The following is an 18,244-nucleotide window of genomic DNA, read 5'->3' as shown; positions in this document are numbered from 1 at the left end:
TCGATCCATCATAGTGACAAATGCTCTTGCCTGATGTTGCTGTGCTGTGAAATTGCTTATGTTCAACAGAAAACTGAGACCGGGCCGATGTCCGGGTGTTGAGGGTTGCATTTTTCCTTCTCAGGGCACCGTCTTGACCTGTGGCTTCTGGCTGGGGTTGGTCCATGGGGAGCCATAGCAGATGCTAGAAGAGGGAGAGAGGAGAGAGAAGTCTGGGTACTTATTCCCCGGGGGGCTCCCTCCCCGCGGGGCCACCTGTAGCTGGCTAGACATTCCCCTTCAAAGGTCAAAGCTCCTCTTAAGAGAGCCCTCTCTACACGACTCTGTTCTTTTAGGTCTTCAGAACAGCCTCTTTTCCTCCTCTCCTTGGGGTTAGGGGTGGGTGGTAACCCCCGGGGTTCCTGGCCCCAGGGTAGAGCTCTACCCCACATTTTGTAAACAGCTCCAGAGGGAAACCCTTCCTGAATTATCCAAGGTGAGTGTGCTGTCTGATACCTGTTGAGAGCCTCCCTGGGACAGGAGGCTCCCCAGAACGCAGGCTCCTTGATCCTTCTACAGCGCTGGGCTCTGATAGAACTTGTATTGGAATGAAGCGTTATGAAGATGGCAGGATCCTTCTGGAGCGCATGGCTGAGTCCCCAGCCCCAAAGCAGAACTTTGTGCAGCCACAGAGGCTGCGAGCCTGAAAAGGGCTCTGGGGCAGACTCTCCTGTGTCACCCGAGTTCCCTCCCCGGCCGGGAGAAGACAGGCAGTATGTGCACTGCAGGTCAGGCCCTGGGCAGCCTCGGGAAAGCACGCTGAGCCGGGCTACTGAGCGGACCATGTACGTTCTCCACGGCTGACTCGGGCCTTTGGCTTCACGGTGAATGTGGGGCACGGAGCAGCGATCCCGAGCCTCCTCACTCCAGAGAAGCTTCTTTCCCCCACAGAGCTGCTCGGGCCAGAGTCTGTGACAGGGGATGAGAATTGGTCAATGTTAGACCGTTAAGCAAAGACAAAATGATAAAAATGGGAAAAAAATATAGACAAGTCATATCTTAGAGAAAGAGCTAATCTCCGTAAAATAGAAAACAACCCAGGAGAAAAATGAGTAAAGGAATTATTAGTTCATAGAAATTATTAGTTCATAGAAAAGGAAATAACACATGAAAGCTTCTCAGTAGAGAACCAGATACATATGTCAGAGTGCCCTTCTCCAGGAAAGATCATTCTCACTGTTGGATACAATGCTTGGTAAAATTTCTACCTAATTCCATCTCTTCGTTCAGGTTCTCCAAAAGCTGACTTTTGAGTCGAGGACTTGGGTGCACGTGGTCTACTTGGGAAGTGACCCCAGGAAACCCAAGTTCAGAAACAAATAAAGGGAAAAAGTCAACTAAGTGAAAAGTGGCAGAAAGGGTATGTTAGCTAGTTGGTTACTGTCTGGGCAACTGGGCCCAATCCCACCCTGTACTCTCAGAACCCTCCTGGCAGGGGTGGGTGCCTGGGCCCCGTATGCACAGCCCCCATCACCCTTTGGGTTAAGGCTGCCCCTAGGGGGGCCAACTCCCCTGCCCTCCCAGGTTGGGCCACCTGTATGCGAAGGAGCAAGCATCATCAGTGTTAGAGAAAGCTCTCAGACGGAGAAGAAGTAGGCACCTGGGAACTTGTCACCTTGCAGGAAACTATCTACCTGAACTGGACCAAGGGCACATGGGATTGCACATTGACAGCGTTCTTTACGAGGCTCCGCCTGGAGAATGTAGGGAATGCCTGGTAAGGTCTGTCAGCAGCCCCCTCCACGCCATCCGTGCAGCAGCCATGACTTCCATCTTCCAATACATGTCCACGTTCCGTGGCCCCGCTGCCCACCTCCCTACGACCAGGGACTGGATCTGGTCCCCACACCCCACCCAGGCCAGGCCGGAGGGCAAGCTTTGCACGTTTTGGCGGAATGGCCCAGCACTGTGTCACCAGTCACACCCTAGCAGGTATGTCTGGGAGGTTCGGGAGGGCGGTTTTCATGCACAGTGTGGTGCGGAGAAGCAAAGGTGGGTGATCTGGCGGGAGAGCGACTGAAGCAGATGTATGGACGGACTGCGTTGGGGGGTGGCCTCCCACTTAGCTTTGTCACTCAGGCGCTGAACAACAGCTGAGCGCAGAGCCCAGGCTGGGCCTTGTAAGGGAGAGAGAGGAATCACAGAGGGCAAGTATCTGCTCCCGGGGAGCACAGACTCCGGTCCCTGGGAAGATGGACTCACGTCACCTCGGCAGCAAGAACGCGGGACAGGCTGGAGTAACGGGCAGAGCCTGCGAGTCGGAGGGGTCTGAGAACACGGCCTACTGGGAACGTGTGGAGTTGTTCTGGGAGGACGGAGACATGAAGGCTAGGTGGGGGCCCAGAGGCAGAAATGGAGAGCGACGGCGGGGAGGGGGGAGGCGGTGCGGGCCTCGGGACTTCGAGCCCTGGGATGCAAGGCCCTGCAGTTTTGAAGTGAATCAGAAGCGATTTGGAAGCCTCCCGAGGAAGCATGTAGGCACTTGGGGAAATACTAAGAAATGTGCGTTGGAAGATTATTCTAGAAGCTAGAGAGTGGCCGGATTGGGGTCTGGGAGGGGCGCTGTGTGGGTGTAGGGGGTGTTGGGCTCAGCCAGACCACCCACCACCGGCAGACCATGAAGCCCACGGGAAAGCCTCTGCTGGCTGCCGTCTTCCAGCCCCCACTGGAACGCGCCTCCCTGTCCTCAGTGCCTCTCACTGAGCCCTTTCGGAACGGACGACGGCGTCCATAAAGGCGGCTGCGCTGCTGTCTCGCTTCGTTCTTTACCAGCCCCTCCCTCTCCCGCGCCCCCACTACCGCCCCCACAAGCCCCGCAGCTGGAACGGATTCTTCTGGCTCGGGAAGTAAGGCCGCTTATGTTTCCCTCATCGCCTCCCCAGCCCCAACTCCAGCCACTACACACTCATCCGTCTACACACAGAGGCCGCTCCGGGAGTTGGCCTGCTTCTGAAAATGAGAAAAAAGGACATTTTAAACGTCCAGAGATAATCGCAAGAAGCTACACGCCGCTGTGCGATTTTAAACTTTGTGTGTATTCTGCCTGGTGACTGGTGAGTAAGTGGGCTCAGGGATGCCATTGGCTGGTTGACCCACAGCCGGCCAATCCTGGGCTCTAGACCATTCTTTGGCATCTAAGGACTCTGTGGTCACAGTGGACCCGGTGCCGGGTCCCGCGGCCGCGCACGCCGCGACTAATGCGAGGCGAAGAAAAGGGTTTTTTCTCCGCTTTCAGAACGTTTTGTTCTCCGATTGTGATTATGAGACTAGAGAGAAGAAGGACAACAGGAAAATCTTCATTTGAGCGTCAGAGGAGATAAAACGCAGAAGTGAATTCGAGAAGGTAGGAAAGGGAGGGTCGCGCGAGGCCTCCGGGACAGGGCTGGGGCGTGAGACGGTGGAAGGCAGGGTCCCCGGGAGAGGGCCGGCTCTCCACGGCTGCCCTCACCTCCCTGCGCTCTGCAGGATTCCAAGGGAGGATGGGGAGGCGGGGCGAGGAAGGGTATGGAAAAAGATCGAGTGACACCTGCAGAAACTCAACTCTGGCCAGAGAAGTGAGCCGGGGAGGGCGGAAAGCTGCTTCCCGGATCATCGCCTGTGGCTTATCCGCGGAGTGTTTAAGGAGTCAGTCTACCGGGAGAGGAAGGGCGCTGCTCATCACAGAAGTTGGGGCACTGAGGACCCCAGTGCGGATCACAGGAAAGTTTGACTTCGGTCAGAGCTGGCGCCAAATTTCTCCTCGTCTGTACCCCCAGGCGTCGTGTCGCTGACTCTCCCGGGAGCCGCCCGTTTGGCTCAGATGGCGCCAGAGGCTGCCCTGCGCGGGTCGGCGCCCCGCTCGCTTCTGACCTTCGCGCTCCTCAGCTGCTCTGCGCTGCCCTCAGGTAGGGGCGCCTGCCTCGAGCTCCTGCCGGCCCTTCGGACGGCAAAGATCAGCACTTCAGTCTGCAGAGCGGGAGAGTGAAGTCCTGCGGCGGGGGTCCCGCGGCTGGGGTCCCGCGGCGGGGGTGCCGCGGCTCGCACTCTGCACGCGCTCTCCGAATGTAGACCCGCGCGGAGAAACCCAGCGAGGGCCACAGAGGCGGGCTGCGCATACACTTTTAAGTTCTCCAGTAGCTACCTTTAAAATAGCAGAAAGAAACAGATGGAATAAATTTTAACAATGCATTTTGTTTAACCCCAAATAACCAGAATATTGTTATTTAAACTTTGAATTGATGTAAAACATGAACAGTGAGATGTTTGACATTTTTTATTCTAACAGTTCCAAATGGTGTGTATTTTACATTTACGGCACATTCCAGTGGGGACTAGTTCGTGGCTGGTGGTACCATAACGGACCCCTCAAGTGTATCCTACCCCCCAGGCCCTGCGCTAGATCGGGGGGATAGAGGGGAAATCTCTGTAAGGCCAGGGTCAGCACGAGGTCCTCAGTATGTGCTTTTTAATAAGTGTTAGCCGTTTCAGTCGAGCCCCCCACCAGCCATCTGGCTGCCCACCAACCCCAGCTACGGGCCCCCAACAGGTCAGCTCAGGAAGCCCCTGTGGCCTTAGAAAGATTACTTCTGTCCCCCGGAATATCCTCTTCCTTTCCTGCCTTAGATCTCTGATGGCCGCGCCGTCTGATTCTGCTCCTTTGTTGAACAGCCCAGTTTACTGTCGTGGGGCCAGCTGACCCAGTCCTGGCCATGGTGGGAGAAGACACCATGTTCCACTGCCACCTTTCGCCCGAGAAGGACGCGCAGCGCATGGAGGTGCGCTGGTTCCGCGCGCAGTTCTCCCGGGCGGTGCTCGTGTCTAAGGGCGGGCGAGAGAAAACGGAGGAGCAGATGGAGGAGTACCGGGGAAGGACCACCTTGGTGAGCGAACGCATCAACACCGGGAGCGTAGCGCTCGTCATCCGCAACGTCACAGCCCACGACCACGGCATCTACCACTGTTACTTCCAAGAAGGCAGATCCTACGACGAGGCCATCGTGCGCCTGATGGTGGCAGGTGTGTCCTTTCATTTTGCTGGGTTGCTTTTCCGGGTGACCCTTAGGAGAGTTTCTCTCCTAACCTGAGGCCCACTGCAGCCCAGCAGATTTTAAAACAGGGAAGGTGGCGGGGCGCCTGGGTGCCTCATCGGTGAAGCGTCTGCCTGCGGCTCAGGTCATGATCCCGGGGTCCTGGCTCATTTCTCAGCCGGAGCCTGCTTCTCTCTCTCCCTCTGCCTGCTGATCCCTCTGCGTGTGCTCGCTCTCTCCCTCTCTCGGTGTCAAATAAAATATTAAAAAGAAATAAACAGGGAAGGTGGCTTCCTCCTGCCCAAGGACCAAATGAGTGGGCTTGCCCTGCCAGGCTGTGGGCATCAATTCCTGAGAAGTGCACACAGAGCTCCGCTGTAGCCTTTAACTGCTACAGATAATTCTCATGCCTACTTAGAGATCTCCAAGGGTCTTGCTCAGCGACTTGCTTTAGAATTAGACACTTTCATTGTGAATTATAATACACATCCAGAAAAACTTATAAAACATTAATGTACAGATTACTGAATCACTATGAACTGTAACCCATGTGACCACTACTCATATCAACAAATAGAACACTGCCTTCTCCTGACAAAATACCACAGACCAGCTTAAACATCAGAAATGTATTTTCTCACGGTTCTGGAGGAAGATCAGGCTTCTCCTGAGGTTTCTCTCCTTGGCTTGCTGATGGTCAGTTTCTCACTGTGTCTTCACATGGCCTTTTCTCTGTGTGGACACATCCTGGGTATCTTTCTCTGTATGTACTGGTATCTTCTTCACGTCCTAAGGTACTGGAGGTTAGGAATGGAGGGGGGCATAATTCAGTTCATAATATGCCCATTCTCAAATTTCCCAATTGAAGCATGTTCCTAGAAGTGCTGTATAATGAGAAATATTTCTCTTCCTCTTTTAAAAAAAAAAATTTTATTTGGGCACATGGGTGGCTCATTCGGTCAAGCATCTGCCTTCAGCTCAGGTCATGATCCCAGGGTCCTGGGATGGAGCCCCGTGGTGGGCTCCCTGCTCGGCGGGAAGCCCGCTTCTCCCTCTCCCGCTCCCCCTGCTTGTGTTCCTGCTCTCACTGTCTCTCTCTCTGTCAAAAAATAAATTAAATCTTTTAAAAAAATATTTTATTTACTTATTTGAGAGAGAGGGAGAGCATGAGCCAGGGGGAGTAGCAGAAGGAGAGAGAGAAGCGGGCTCTCCACTGAGCAGGAGCCCAATGCGGGATTCCATCCCAGGACCCCGGGATCCTGACCTGAGCTGAAAGCAAACATTTAACCAACTGAGCCACCCAGGTGCCCCTCTCTTCTTCTTTAATAGATACTATAAATTTGTTTTCTAAAATGCTTGTGCTAATATACACTCTTACCAATAGCATAGGATTCTCCATACATTTTTCATCAAGTCCAAAGACAAGTTTTTCACATTCGATTTCAATCCATCTCTTCTTTCTTTTTTAAAAAAGATTTTTATTTATTTATTTGAGAGAGTGAGAGAGCACAAGCCGGGGCGGTGGGGGGGGGGGCGGGGAGGCATAGGGAGAAGCAGACACCCTGCCGAGCAGGAAGCCTGACTCTGGGATCAGTCCCAGGACCCCGGGATCATGACCTGAGCTGAAGGCAGCCACCCAACCAAGCCGCCCAGACACCCCACCGTTTTTTCTTTCTAGTCAGTTGTTTCCCACAACTGGGAGGATCAACCCCCATCCTGGACCCTTTTCACTCCCTTTCCTGCCTTTTCCCCTCCTCTCCCATAGCCTTCTATGCGCATTTTACTTACTTATCCTGTGTGTTTTGTCTCTTCCGCTAGAAGGATGTTTACTGTTTTGCTCCTTTTGTAAGCCAATGTCTGGAACAGTCTGGGGTGTAAGAACTGCTCAACAAATAGCAACTGAATGGATGAATCTGCTCCCTAAAGCTGTAAGTGGTCATCATATCATGCTATCTCCATTCTGAGCCTGAGATCTGCTTTTTTAACCTTTTCCCCCAAGCCTGTGGTCAGGCCGTGTTTTTAATCGTCTTTGATGTGTGTGTTAGTCAGGACATGCGAGGAGATGCTCTGGTAACAAGCAGCCCTCGGAACCCAGTAGGTTAAAAGAACAAAGGTCTATTTCTGACACGTGAAACATGTCCTCATGAGTCAGGTGGGGCTCTAGTCCACACGGACCTCGCTCAGGTGGAGCTTTGCAGTTCACCTTAGCAGAGGGAAAGAGAGCCTGGCAAATCATTACTGTTCCATGTTCTTTAGACTCGTATTTCGTTGACCAAACCAAGTCGCGTGGTTATGCCTCCTGGTACAGTAGAGGGGAACTACAGTCCCAACTATGTGCCCAGGAGAACTGAAAATTTTTGAATACCCTTGAGTACCCTGAGAGTACCTTTGCAGGCTTTTGTTACTGGACTTTTTTTTTTTTTTTAAGCTTTATTATCCAAATCGCAACCAGAACCCATCAGGATCTGACAAACAACAGCAATTATTCACCACTCTATCTCCAGCATTGAGCAGATTGCCTGACACCTAGTAGGTGCTTAATAAATAGTTATAAACTGAATGAAAAACAAATATATAGCTGATATCAAAATTTCAGAGTGAGGGGGCACCTGGGTGGCTCAGTCATTAAGCGTCTGCCTTGGGCTCAGGTCATGATCCCAGAGTTCTGGGATCGAGCCCCACATCGGGCTCCTGCTCGGCGGGAAGCCTGCTTCTCCCTCTCCCACTCCCCCTGCTTGTGTTCCCTCTCTCGCTATGTCTCTCTCTGTCAAATAAATAAATAAATAAATAAAATCTTCCAAAAAAAAAAAAAGAATGTTAAAGCATTAAAAAAAAAGAAAAAAGTTTTAGAGTGAGTTTAAACTATCGAGAGTCTGAAGGCAATCAGGATGACACATGGGGATGTTAATCTAAAGCTGTACAGTCCATTAGCAATAAAATAGATGCCACAAATGTGAGCCACATATATATTTTTAAATTTTCAATAAACACATTTAAAAAGGCAAAAAAAAAAATTCAGAGTGGGAAAATTTCTCTTTGGGCCCCCTTGCATCACAGACATTCGTAAGTTCATTCAGCAAATACTTCAGAAACCGCTCCTATGTTCAAGTCACTATTCCAAGTAACCGAGGTGGAAGCAGTGAAGAAAATACACCAAGGTTCCTGCCCTCATGGCACCCACATTCTGGAGAGTGCAGAGAGCCAATCAATACAATATTTAATTAAACTGCATCTTAGATGGTGGTGAGCACTGTAGAGAAAATAAAGCAGAGAGGGCTTGAGAATGCAGGGGGGCTGGGGGAGAATAGCTTCCCTGACAGGATGGAAATCGAGCACAACCAGAACGAAGTGAGAGAGTGAGCTGTACCCCTCGGGGGCTCAGAGGACCCCACGTGGAGTCCCAGCACAGCACCCCGCACCAGGGGTCCAGAGAGGGGACCACAGACTTTGTCATCGAACTCTCTGACTCTGAGAGTGAGAAGAGCCACTGTCAGGAACCACATGGGGACAACATAGGGACGTCCCTTGTCTCAATAGATAGTAATTTTTGCCTTTTTTCCCTTTCTCCAAATACTAATTGTATTGAGAGTGAGTGACTTGTCCAGATGATTTCATTAAAGCATGATTAAGTATCAAGCCTGTTGGCCCCACAGGAAAACGAGAGAATTTGACCAGAGGACTTGGGCAAGGCTTTAGAATAGAAGTGGCATATAAACCAGGATTTCTAGGTGTTTATTTTTTATTTATTTTTTTTTAAAGATTTTATTTATTTATTTGAGAGAGAGAGAATGAGAGACAGAGAGCATGAGAGGGAGGAGGGTCAGAGGGAGAAGCAGACTCCCCGCCGAGCAGGGAGCCTGATGAGGGACTGGATCCAGGGACTCGATCCAGGGACTCCAGGATCATGACCTGAGCCGAAGGCAGTCGCTCAACCAACTGAGCCACCCAGGCGCCCCCTAGGTGTTTATTAATAATGGTTTTAAGGTATGACCTCATTCTCAGGGCCAGTTTATTATACTTTAAAAGAAACGTTTGAAGGCTGGAAGAGCCTTTAAGATACACCTAAATCAATGGCATTTCAGTCGATGAGACCAATGGAAGTAAGGCTTAGAGGACACGGTGGCCTCCCCAGGGGACCTCAATTCACAGATGGTAGGAGACGCCATCTTTGTCACCTAGAAGGGCAACCTTGTATGTGATTAATAGAACATATTGAAATATTAGCAGCCGAAATAGCTCAGTTGGGAGAGCGTTAGACTGAAATATTGTGGCAGGAGGGTTTCTCAACCCTGGTGTCCTGACTCTGTTCATAGCAGCACTGCACGGCTGACCAGGATGGGTTTGTATGTGGCAGGAACCCTCTGTTCTTTCCCTGTAAACATGACCCTGGCCAGGCCTGCCCCAGTCTGAACTGAGTCGTAGAATTGTTTATTTATGTTTTTTGTTTGTTTGGTTCATTGGCTGGTTGATTTTGTCCTTAAGTCTATTGTCTCAAACTTGCTTTGACTGAACCCCATGGAACCCCATTTTGTAGAATTTCCTTCCAACTTGCTGAATTCTTTTGAGTCTTATCACACTTCAGAGTTTCTGCCTGAGCCTTTCAGTGTGCAATTGTTTTTTTGTTTTTTGTTTATTTCTTCTTGGCAAAAATCAGATGGAGCTGGTAGCGCTAAGACTTGCATGATTGCTTTAATTTTATCTTTTGTCTTTTGTCTTTTAATTTGTCTTCATTTTGTCTTTTAATTTTTTGGATTGCCTTAACAAAGGAATTAAGAAGTTTGGATGTGAGGCGCCTATGGTCAGTTAAGCGTCTACCTTTGGCTCAGATCTTGATCTCAGGGTCCTGGGATCCAGCCCTGAGTGGAGTCGTCAGTTGGGTTCCCTGCTCATCGGGGAGCCTGCTTCTCCCTCCCTTCCTGCTCCCCATTTGTGCTTGCTCTGTCTCTCTCTCAAATAAATAAAATATTTTAAGATTTATTTATTTGAGAGAGCGAGAGAGAGCAGGGGTAGGAGCAGAGTAAGAGGGACAAGCAGACTCCATGCTAAGTGCAGAGCCCACGCAGGGCCCGATCTCAGGACCCTGAGATAACGACCTGAGCTGAAACCAAGAGTCGGATGCTCAACTGACTGCACCACCCAGGCGCCCCAATAAATAAAATCTTTTTTTTTTAAAGAAATTTGGATGAGACAATGTTGTCCAATAATAAACAGGAATTTTATTTTGTTGAGCTGTTCTAAAATAAAATTTAATTTAATTAAGAACTTTGGATGATCACTAGACCCCTGGCTGAAGGGGCAGAAGTCTTCTAGGACCGTGCACTTAACAGGTCTTGAACCAGACTTCTCTTTTATTAGAGATTCTTTTATAGACGGTATAAGTTGGGAAGAGCCTGGAATCAGGATTTTTTGTGATGTTCTGCTGACATTGAGGAGGTGATACGTTATCCTGAGGATCCCAGGAGCACCCAGATCTTTCTAATTGGTAGATGCTGTGGGGAGATCTAAGGACATCCTCTGGCTGACTGAGCCCCTGGGAGGTACACGTCTCTGAACTGGGGTAAGGGTTGGTTCTGCATTCTAGTTCTGTCCATTCTCCTAAAAACAACCACTCCTGATTACCTGTGTCACTTGCAGCCCTAAGCCGGGAGAGCAGGGACAATGTCTTGAGGTCAAAAAGTTTCCCACGATTCTACCTGGCCCAGCAGGCTTCTGTCCTTATCGGATTATTCCCGAGCTTCGGGAGACCAGCGCTGCTGAGAAGTCCCTGCAGGACGGAAAGTGAAATCCGCAACCTGCTTGTTTCAGGTCAGAGCAGACACACTCACCCAGAAGTGAGACAACCAAACCCACAGTCACTTGGTAGGAGACAGACGGATGCGCGTCACTGTGATGGGGTCACGGGTGGAGCACAAAGCCAAGTGCCTTCAGAGACCTCATGATGTATTGGCATATTGGTCTCCTGATGTTGTCCAACGCCAGGGTCTTCTTCCTTCCTCTCCTCCATCCTTCCTTTCCTCCCTCCTTTCACAGAAGGAGTCCTGTGGGAATGCATGGAATACGAACAACCAGCTTCTCCTGCCACTGGGCCCTTGCTGCCTTCCTCCATCCCCTGGCTCTCCCGGGGAGAGCTGATCTAAGACACTTAGGCTAGGACGCCATTGCCCTTTTAGCTGCTCCCTGGTCTCTGTCCCCAGGCCTGGGCTCTAAGCCCCTCATTGAAATAAAGGGCCAGGAGGATGGAGGCGTGCGGCTGGAGTGCACGTCCAGAGGCTGGTTCCCGGAGCCCCGTGCAGTGTGGAGGGACCCTCTCGGTGCGATCATGCCGGCCCTGGAGGAGGCTTACACGGCGGACGCAGACGGCCTCTTCGTGGTCACCACGGCCGTGGTCATCAGGGACTGCTGCATGAGGAACACATCCTGCTCCGTCAACAACACCCTGCTTGGCCAGGAGAAGGAAACTGTGATTTTCATCCCAGGTTGGTTCCCTGCCCTCTGGAGGCTCATCATGCCGAGGCAGGGTCCTCAGACAGACAGAGCGGAGCCTGGAACAGGGATGGGGAGATAGAAGCGTGGGGTGGAAGGGCCCTGAGCCCCGAAGAGCTGGAAGACTCTCCCTTTGTCTTGCCTCAAGGGGAAAATCAAAGTCTTCTCTGAGAGTTGTTTCTCTGTCACAGTCCTTATCCTGCAGCAATTTTTTTAAAGTTTATTTACATTATCTCTACACCCAACGTGGGACTCGAACTCATAACACCCTGAGATCAAGAGTCACACACTCTCCTGACTGAGCCAGCCAGGCGCCCCTGCAGCCATTTTTAAAACATTTAGAACAATCATAAATGGAGAGTGGTTTGGCCAAGTGTCTATTTACACCCAGAGGGCTGCCTGCTGAATCTCTCCCTTCCTGCCCATGGCATTTCTCAAGGGAAGGGTGGGTGGGATTGTCTATCTACAGACATGCACGAATTCATTCAACAAATACTTAACAAGTATCACCTACATTCAAGGCATTGTTCTCGAGACTGAAGATAAATCAGTGAACAGAATACATAAAGATCCCTGCCGTCATGGGGCTAACATTCTAGGGTGGCAGAGAGCAATAAGTGAAATAATTAATCTGCAGATTATATCAGATGGAGGTAAGTACTGTAGAAAAACTTAGTTGGGGGAGGGGACAGGGAGTGCTGGGGTAAGGGGGAGTTGTAATTATAAATAGGATGGTCAGGGAAGTCTTCACTTGAAAAGATGGCAGTTGGGCAAGTGAGGAATGAGCCGGGCAGATATTTGAGAACCAAGCAACCCAAGGAGTAGGAACAGCACATGCAAAGGCCCTGAGGCAGGAGCATGTCGGACAGCTTCAAGGAACCCCAAGGGACAGGTCTGGCTGGTGTGCAGGCAAGGATTGTTGAGGGAGTCTGAGTGACATAGGAAACACTGCAGGGTTTTGAGCAGAGAAGTCACAGGATCTCACTCCAGCTGCTGTGCGGGGGACAGACTGCAGAGGGTGTAGACGAAGCAGGGAGCGGGGAATTGCAATCTTTCGGGCAAGAAGGGGTGGTGGGGTGTGCCGGGTGGCGGCTGTGGTGATTCAGTGGTGGCTGGTTAGCCGTGTTCACCCTGGTCCTTCCCATGGCAGCCTCAGGGGCTCCTGCTTTTTTGGCTCCTGGGCCCCCAGCCCTGGCAATTCCTGTGGGATGAGCCCTTGCAGAGCCAGGGTCTCTGGGGTTTCTGAGAAAGAAGCTCACAGAGCAGGGACCCCAGGGAGCCCTTCCCAAGGGCATCGTGAGGGGCCCTCTCATCCGGGCTCTCCTTCTCTCACTGAATGGGACTCTCCTGGCTCCCTTTTCAGAATCCTTTGCTCCCAGCACCTTTCCCTGGACAGTGGGCCTCGCTGTCATCCTGCCTTCTCTGCTCCTCTTCACCGCCGGGAGCATCTGTCTCATCAGGAAACTCCACAGGGGAAAAGAGGTTGAAAATGAAGAGAAGGAAATTGCATGTAAGGAATTGGAGACAGACCATGCGGAAAAAGAGAAAGAACATCAAATAAAAGGTAAAAGAGTAGGAGGACAGGTCCCACAGGGCCACGGCTCTGGCAGCTAGAAGCCTGGGGACAGGGAGGAAATGGACAGAGGCCACGGCAAGGGGCCCGGACCTGTGGCAACCAGGGACTCACCCTCCCGCCTGCTTGCTCCCATTCTGCGGACTCAGCCCCACGCTCTGAACAATCGCAAACCTAATAAGCAGTGATAACATCCAGCCTCCAGTGCATCGATTGTTTCTGGAATCTTGACAATTCCAGAGGCAGGGGCAGTGGGGGACAGGGGTGATCACGAAGGACCCACCCTCCCTCGTCTAACACAAACTCAAATTCTCTGATTTCTTCTATTGAGGACCTGAATTGGTTTCTGTTTCTTTTTCAGAGCAACTTCAAGAAGAATTACGTAAGTGTACCGTTTCCTGAAGTAGTCCATGCAGGTGTGCACTCTGCTCGGTTGCCAGCAGCTCCTGCAGCTCCTCTGTGTGTCTGTCCCCTTGCAGGATGGAGACGAGCCCTGCTACAGGCCGGTGAGCGCCGTAGACACGCCCTCCGAGCTCAGGCGTCTGCCCCCTGGCAGCCAGCAGGGCGTATTAGAGGAGACGGGCAGGGGGCGCTGGGAGGCGGAGGGGCTGGGGTGAGCCGCAGCGCTGGGTCCCAGCTCTGCCATCAGGGAATCCCCACAGCTCCTGAGGATGTCCTCTTGTTTAGCATAATTTTATCTATCATTACCAGAGCTTTACCATACATTTACCTTTTAGTTGTTGCTCTTTGGATCCTGGATTAATTTGGGAGATGGTATAGACTCTGCACAATTGGAGAACCAAGTGATGGAAAAGCAATAAGCTCCCCCAAGCCCAATACAAGGGGGGATGCTTAGGTGTCCGGAAACACCTCTCTGCTCCCGGGGAACACTGATGGTCTGGGAATGGCCTGTGAGGGGAGGGGGTTGGTCAAGAGAGAGAGCATAGGATCCGAATTCCTCATCCTAATGAGCACTTCACATCTTATGATTTCTCCCCTTCTGCTCAAAAGCACCAAGCAATCCAGGCTTTACCAGATACTGTGGTACTCGAACCTTTCCTCTTTAGGTGAATTTCAGAACTGTCAGAGTCAGACATGTCAACAACGTGGGGAGAGGAGAAAATCACGTTTACGTGACAGAAATGTTGATCAGCTGAGTAGTAACTGTAGGTGGGAGATCTGCAGAATGTCAGGGGTCCGAAGCCTTTCCTACATCCCGAGAGGGCAGAGACGTAGGCGTCAGACCCATGTTGTTAATGCAGAAGCAGGTTGTGGAGACGTGACCCTCCCTTTTTCTCCTGGGAAGGGTGCCCTTGGGAGTCATTTAAATCAGTTGTCACCTGGTGAAACTGATGGAATCCGGAGAACCAATGAAAGGAGCTTTTACTACCCAGGAATCTGCAGGGGAAAATTGGCATTAATTGCTTCACTGGGAGAGGGAGCAGGATGGGCCTCTTTGCTGATTTAAACCAAACTGGAACGTTCCTAACTAAAGAGAGTCCCAGAGACCATATGTGTTGAATAGAAAAAGGGACAGAGCGGAGAAAATTGAGATAAAGCGGGAGCCATGAATTTTGGTTCCTTTGCTAAACTTTCCACCTTTTTAGACCCCTGATGATCCCCTCTCTGAGGCCAGGCTCCTGTTACCCAGGAGGCAGAAGTACAGCCTCAGGACTTCTGTGAGCTAGCTGCCTGGGAATTGGGATCAAGGGCCCTTCATGGAAAAGGCCGCCACACAGGGATCTCCCACCACCTTTCTGGGACCTCCCTGGGGTCCAGGAATAGCACCATCTCCTGAGACCCCAGGCCTAAACTGGAGACTTCTTCTGCAGCTGACGTGGTCCTAGACCCGGACACCGCTCATCCTGAGCTCTTCCTGACGGAGGACGGGAGAAGTGTGAGAAGAGGCCCCTCCAGGCAGAGTGTCCCCGACAACCCGGAGAGATTCGACTGCCGGCCTTGTGTCCTGGGCCTGGAGAGCTTCTCCTCAGGGAGGCATTACTGGGAGGTGGAGGTCGAAAACGTGATGGTGTGGGCTGTGGGGGTTTGCAGAGACAGTGTTGAGAGGAAAGGGGAGGCCCTACTGGTCCCCCAGAATGGCTTCTGGACCCTGGAGATGTTTGGAAACCAGTACCGGGTCCTGTCTTCCCCTGAGAGGATTCTTCCCCTGAAAGAGCGTCTTCGTCGGGTGGGCGTCTTCCTGGACTATGAAGCTGGAGATATCTCCTTCTATAACATGAGGGACAGATCACACATCTACACATGTCCCCGTTCACCCTTTTCTGGGCCCCTGAGACCCTTCTTCAGGCTGGGGTCTGATGACAGCCCCCTCTTCATCTGCCCAGCCTTCACAGGGGCGCGGGGGATCCTGGTGCCTGAGGGCGGCCTGATCCTCCACAGGACAGGGACCCGTCACAGCCCCCACGAACAGTGCCCTGGCCTCAGAGCCAAGTAGAGAAGCCTTGGCCATCTCTGCACAGCACCCCGGAAGGAAACAGGCCCTCCTTCCCGGTGCACACACGGAAGAACCTCCTCCAGAGGCCCCTCCGCCCCCCGCTTCAGGCCCAGCCCCATCCGCCCCTCATTAGGCTGTTGCTTTAGTAACTCGTCTGCTGGGAACCATGGGGCAGGGTCCGGCCTCAGAGAGGGGCTGCCACATGGCTCCCACCCATGAAGAGTGTGTGAAAGTGACAGGCTCTCCCATCAGAGTGACACATTGAGCCTGACGCTCAGGTTGACGTCAGACGCTGTGGACTCAGGGCAGGGGCATCTGGACACAGCAGGCTGTGAGGGGAGGGAAGCCACCGCTGGAGGTCAGGGACAGAGGAAGCTGCCAGGGGGCTGGGAGCCTTGCCATCACAGCCGAGGGGCGCAGGGGCTGACGGTCCATTTCCACCCCTCCCCTGAGCTTTCCAGACCACACAGCAAAGCCCTCCCAGCCTAGAACTGAGCTGGAGAAGGATGACGACACATCTCGGCCTGCCTCAGGTGTCCCCTCAATAAACTGGGAGTCAGTACTCAGTTACTGAGTGTGGCCTGAAGTCTAAGGTCTTAGCTGAGCAGGTGAGTACTGAACCAGATGGATCCCGGGGTTCAGGTTCAGTGGGGAAAGCAGCACTTTCCCACTTTTTGACCTCAGGCTGCCTTTAGACATTAAAAATTATGGAGAGGGACCCCTGGGTGGTGCAGTCGGTCGAGTGTCCAACTCTTGGTTTTGGCTCAGGTCTTGATCTCCTCTGGGGTGTGAAATCGAGCCCCTGCATGCTCTGTGCTCAGCAGTCTGCTTGAGATTCTCTCTCTCACTCTCCCTCTGCCCTTCCTCCTGCTCTCGCTCTCTTGCTAAATAAAATCTTTAAAAATGAATAAAAAAATAAAAATTATTGAGGACCCCAAAGAGCATTTGGGTTATATCTGTCAATATTTATGGCATTGAAGATGGAAACAGACATTTTAAAAATGTATTTATAATTTATATTAAGATAGCAATAATAAACCCATAGTAAGTTAATATAAAAATGTGTTTTATGAAAATAACTTGTTTCCAAGGCAAAATAAATTTTATTGAGAAATGTGGCATTCTTTGACATTTTTGCAAATCTAATATCTGGCTTTTACTAGAGATGGTCTGGACCCTCACATGTGTGTCTGTACTCAGTGTTGGGGTATCATAGGCCAGGTCATCTCTAGAAACTTCATTGTACACTAGTGAGAGCAAAAACAAATAATGTCATTATTATTGTTATGTAAATAGTATTAACCTTGCAGACTCCTTGAAAGTGTATCAGGGACCACCCCCACCCCCCCAAATCTGCAAATCATAGGTTGAGAACTGGGATAGAGGATCCTGGAACAGAGTCAGGTATCTAAAGTGATGGCTTAAATGGTAGTAATCCAATTGTAGAAAGTGGGCTGAAAAAAGGTATTTAAAAACTACAGCAGTGACACATGGACACCTTCTGAAAAGTATGGGGCACTGAAATAGCTGACTTGGTAAGATGGAAGACTGGGTTATTAACATGTATGTGTTGTTTTTATTTTTGGTTCTCTTGTTACAGTATTATTTGAACAGGTTTAACCAAAAGCACAGGTCTGCAAGTCCAGTTGGGAAACCAGTGCTGCTCATGAGTAGGCAGGCCAGGTGTGAAGTCCCGGTGGGTCCAAAGACCCGCCAAGAGGGTCCTGGGCTTTGAGCAGCATAGAAATCGAAGGCAAGCCAGGAAAAAGCGAGAGCAGTAAACTGAATAGTGTAAGTGATACAATATAGCAGACAGAGAGTCTGGGAGACTCAGAGAAGGGAGTGTCTGTTAGGAGCTTATATTGGAAAGGGGTCCAGGGTGCATGTTCCTTAAGGAATCCAGGTAGGATCTAATCAAAGGCGACTGGTGTTATTCTATAAAACCCCAAAGGTCGGGGATATTGACACCAGTGAAAACCGAGGTTTGTTGGAAGCTAGTGTCCCGAAACATGCTCGGCCCACTTCTTCTCAGATGTTATCAGGCATATGGGGGCCTAGGAGGAAACTCAGAATGATGCACTTTCTTGCCTCCGTCTTGGAGTGGGAACAGAGCTTCTTTGGTTTACTCAGATGCAAGGTGAAATACAGAACATGAGTACATGGGGCCTACCAGAGAAACAGGAGAAATGGAGTCTTCCTAAAAGGCAGTCCCTTCAGCTTCCCTCTGTCACTAATAACTCTTATGCTGATTTTAAGCCACTTACAGCCTTGCAGTGTTTCTGCATTCTGTACAATAAAGCTTTGAGCAGGTTTGTGTATCTTTTAGACGCTTTCACTTATGCCGAACTCAACCCTGACCCTCATCCTGAGAAAGAGGCCAGTGAGTGTTGGTGGAGAGAGGGGTGATGGGTGGGCTGGAGGGTATACTGTGGGAAATCACTTGTAAAATAAATGAAATCGAACACTTGGGATAGGCATTTAAATTCCTCCAAACCAACTAAAGATGGGAAATGAGAAGGGGGGTGAGTGGGGTTAGGAGGAGGTGAGTCACGCGGGGGCCCTGGGCAGATGGCCCCCAAATGTGCTGGTTCTTTCCTAGTCCTCAGGTCTCCCCAAAACCATCACTTCCTCCAGGAGACCCTTCCTGACTTTGCCATCAAAAGTGGTCCCGAGATAGACCAGAGGCTG

At 51.0% G+C, this 18,244-nt stretch overlaps 1 protein-coding gene across 1 annotated transcript; it reads left to right on the top strand.

The window, feature by feature from the left end:
* Positions 1-2,661: 2,661 nt before the first annotated feature.
* LOC123837166 (butyrophilin subfamily 2 member A2-like) lies at positions 2,662-18,058 on the top strand. Its single transcript, XM_045866087.3, has 8 exons — positions 2,662-3,382; positions 3,795-3,923; positions 4,687-5,034; positions 11,240-11,521; positions 12,892-13,092; positions 13,463-13,483; positions 13,581-13,607; positions 14,934-18,058. Exons 2-8 carry the CDS (start codon positions 3,839-3,841, stop codon positions 15,554-15,556), a joined length of 1,587 nt encoding a protein of 528 aa, XP_045722043.1. The 5' UTR covers positions 2,662-3,382; positions 3,795-3,838; the 3' UTR covers positions 15,557-18,058.
* Positions 18,059-18,244: the final 186 nt, after the last annotated feature.

This window comes from Mirounga angustirostris, unplaced genomic scaffold, assembly GCF_029215605.1.
Source record: "Mirounga angustirostris isolate CCGP_5_RB_7025 unplaced genomic scaffold, mMirAng1.0.hap1 SCAF_8, whole genome shotgun sequence".
NCBI lineage: Eukaryota > Metazoa > Chordata > Mammalia > Carnivora > Phocidae > Mirounga > Mirounga angustirostris.
The sequence above is the reverse complement of the archived record's forward strand: the minus strand, read 5'-3'. Positions and strand labels throughout refer to the sequence as shown.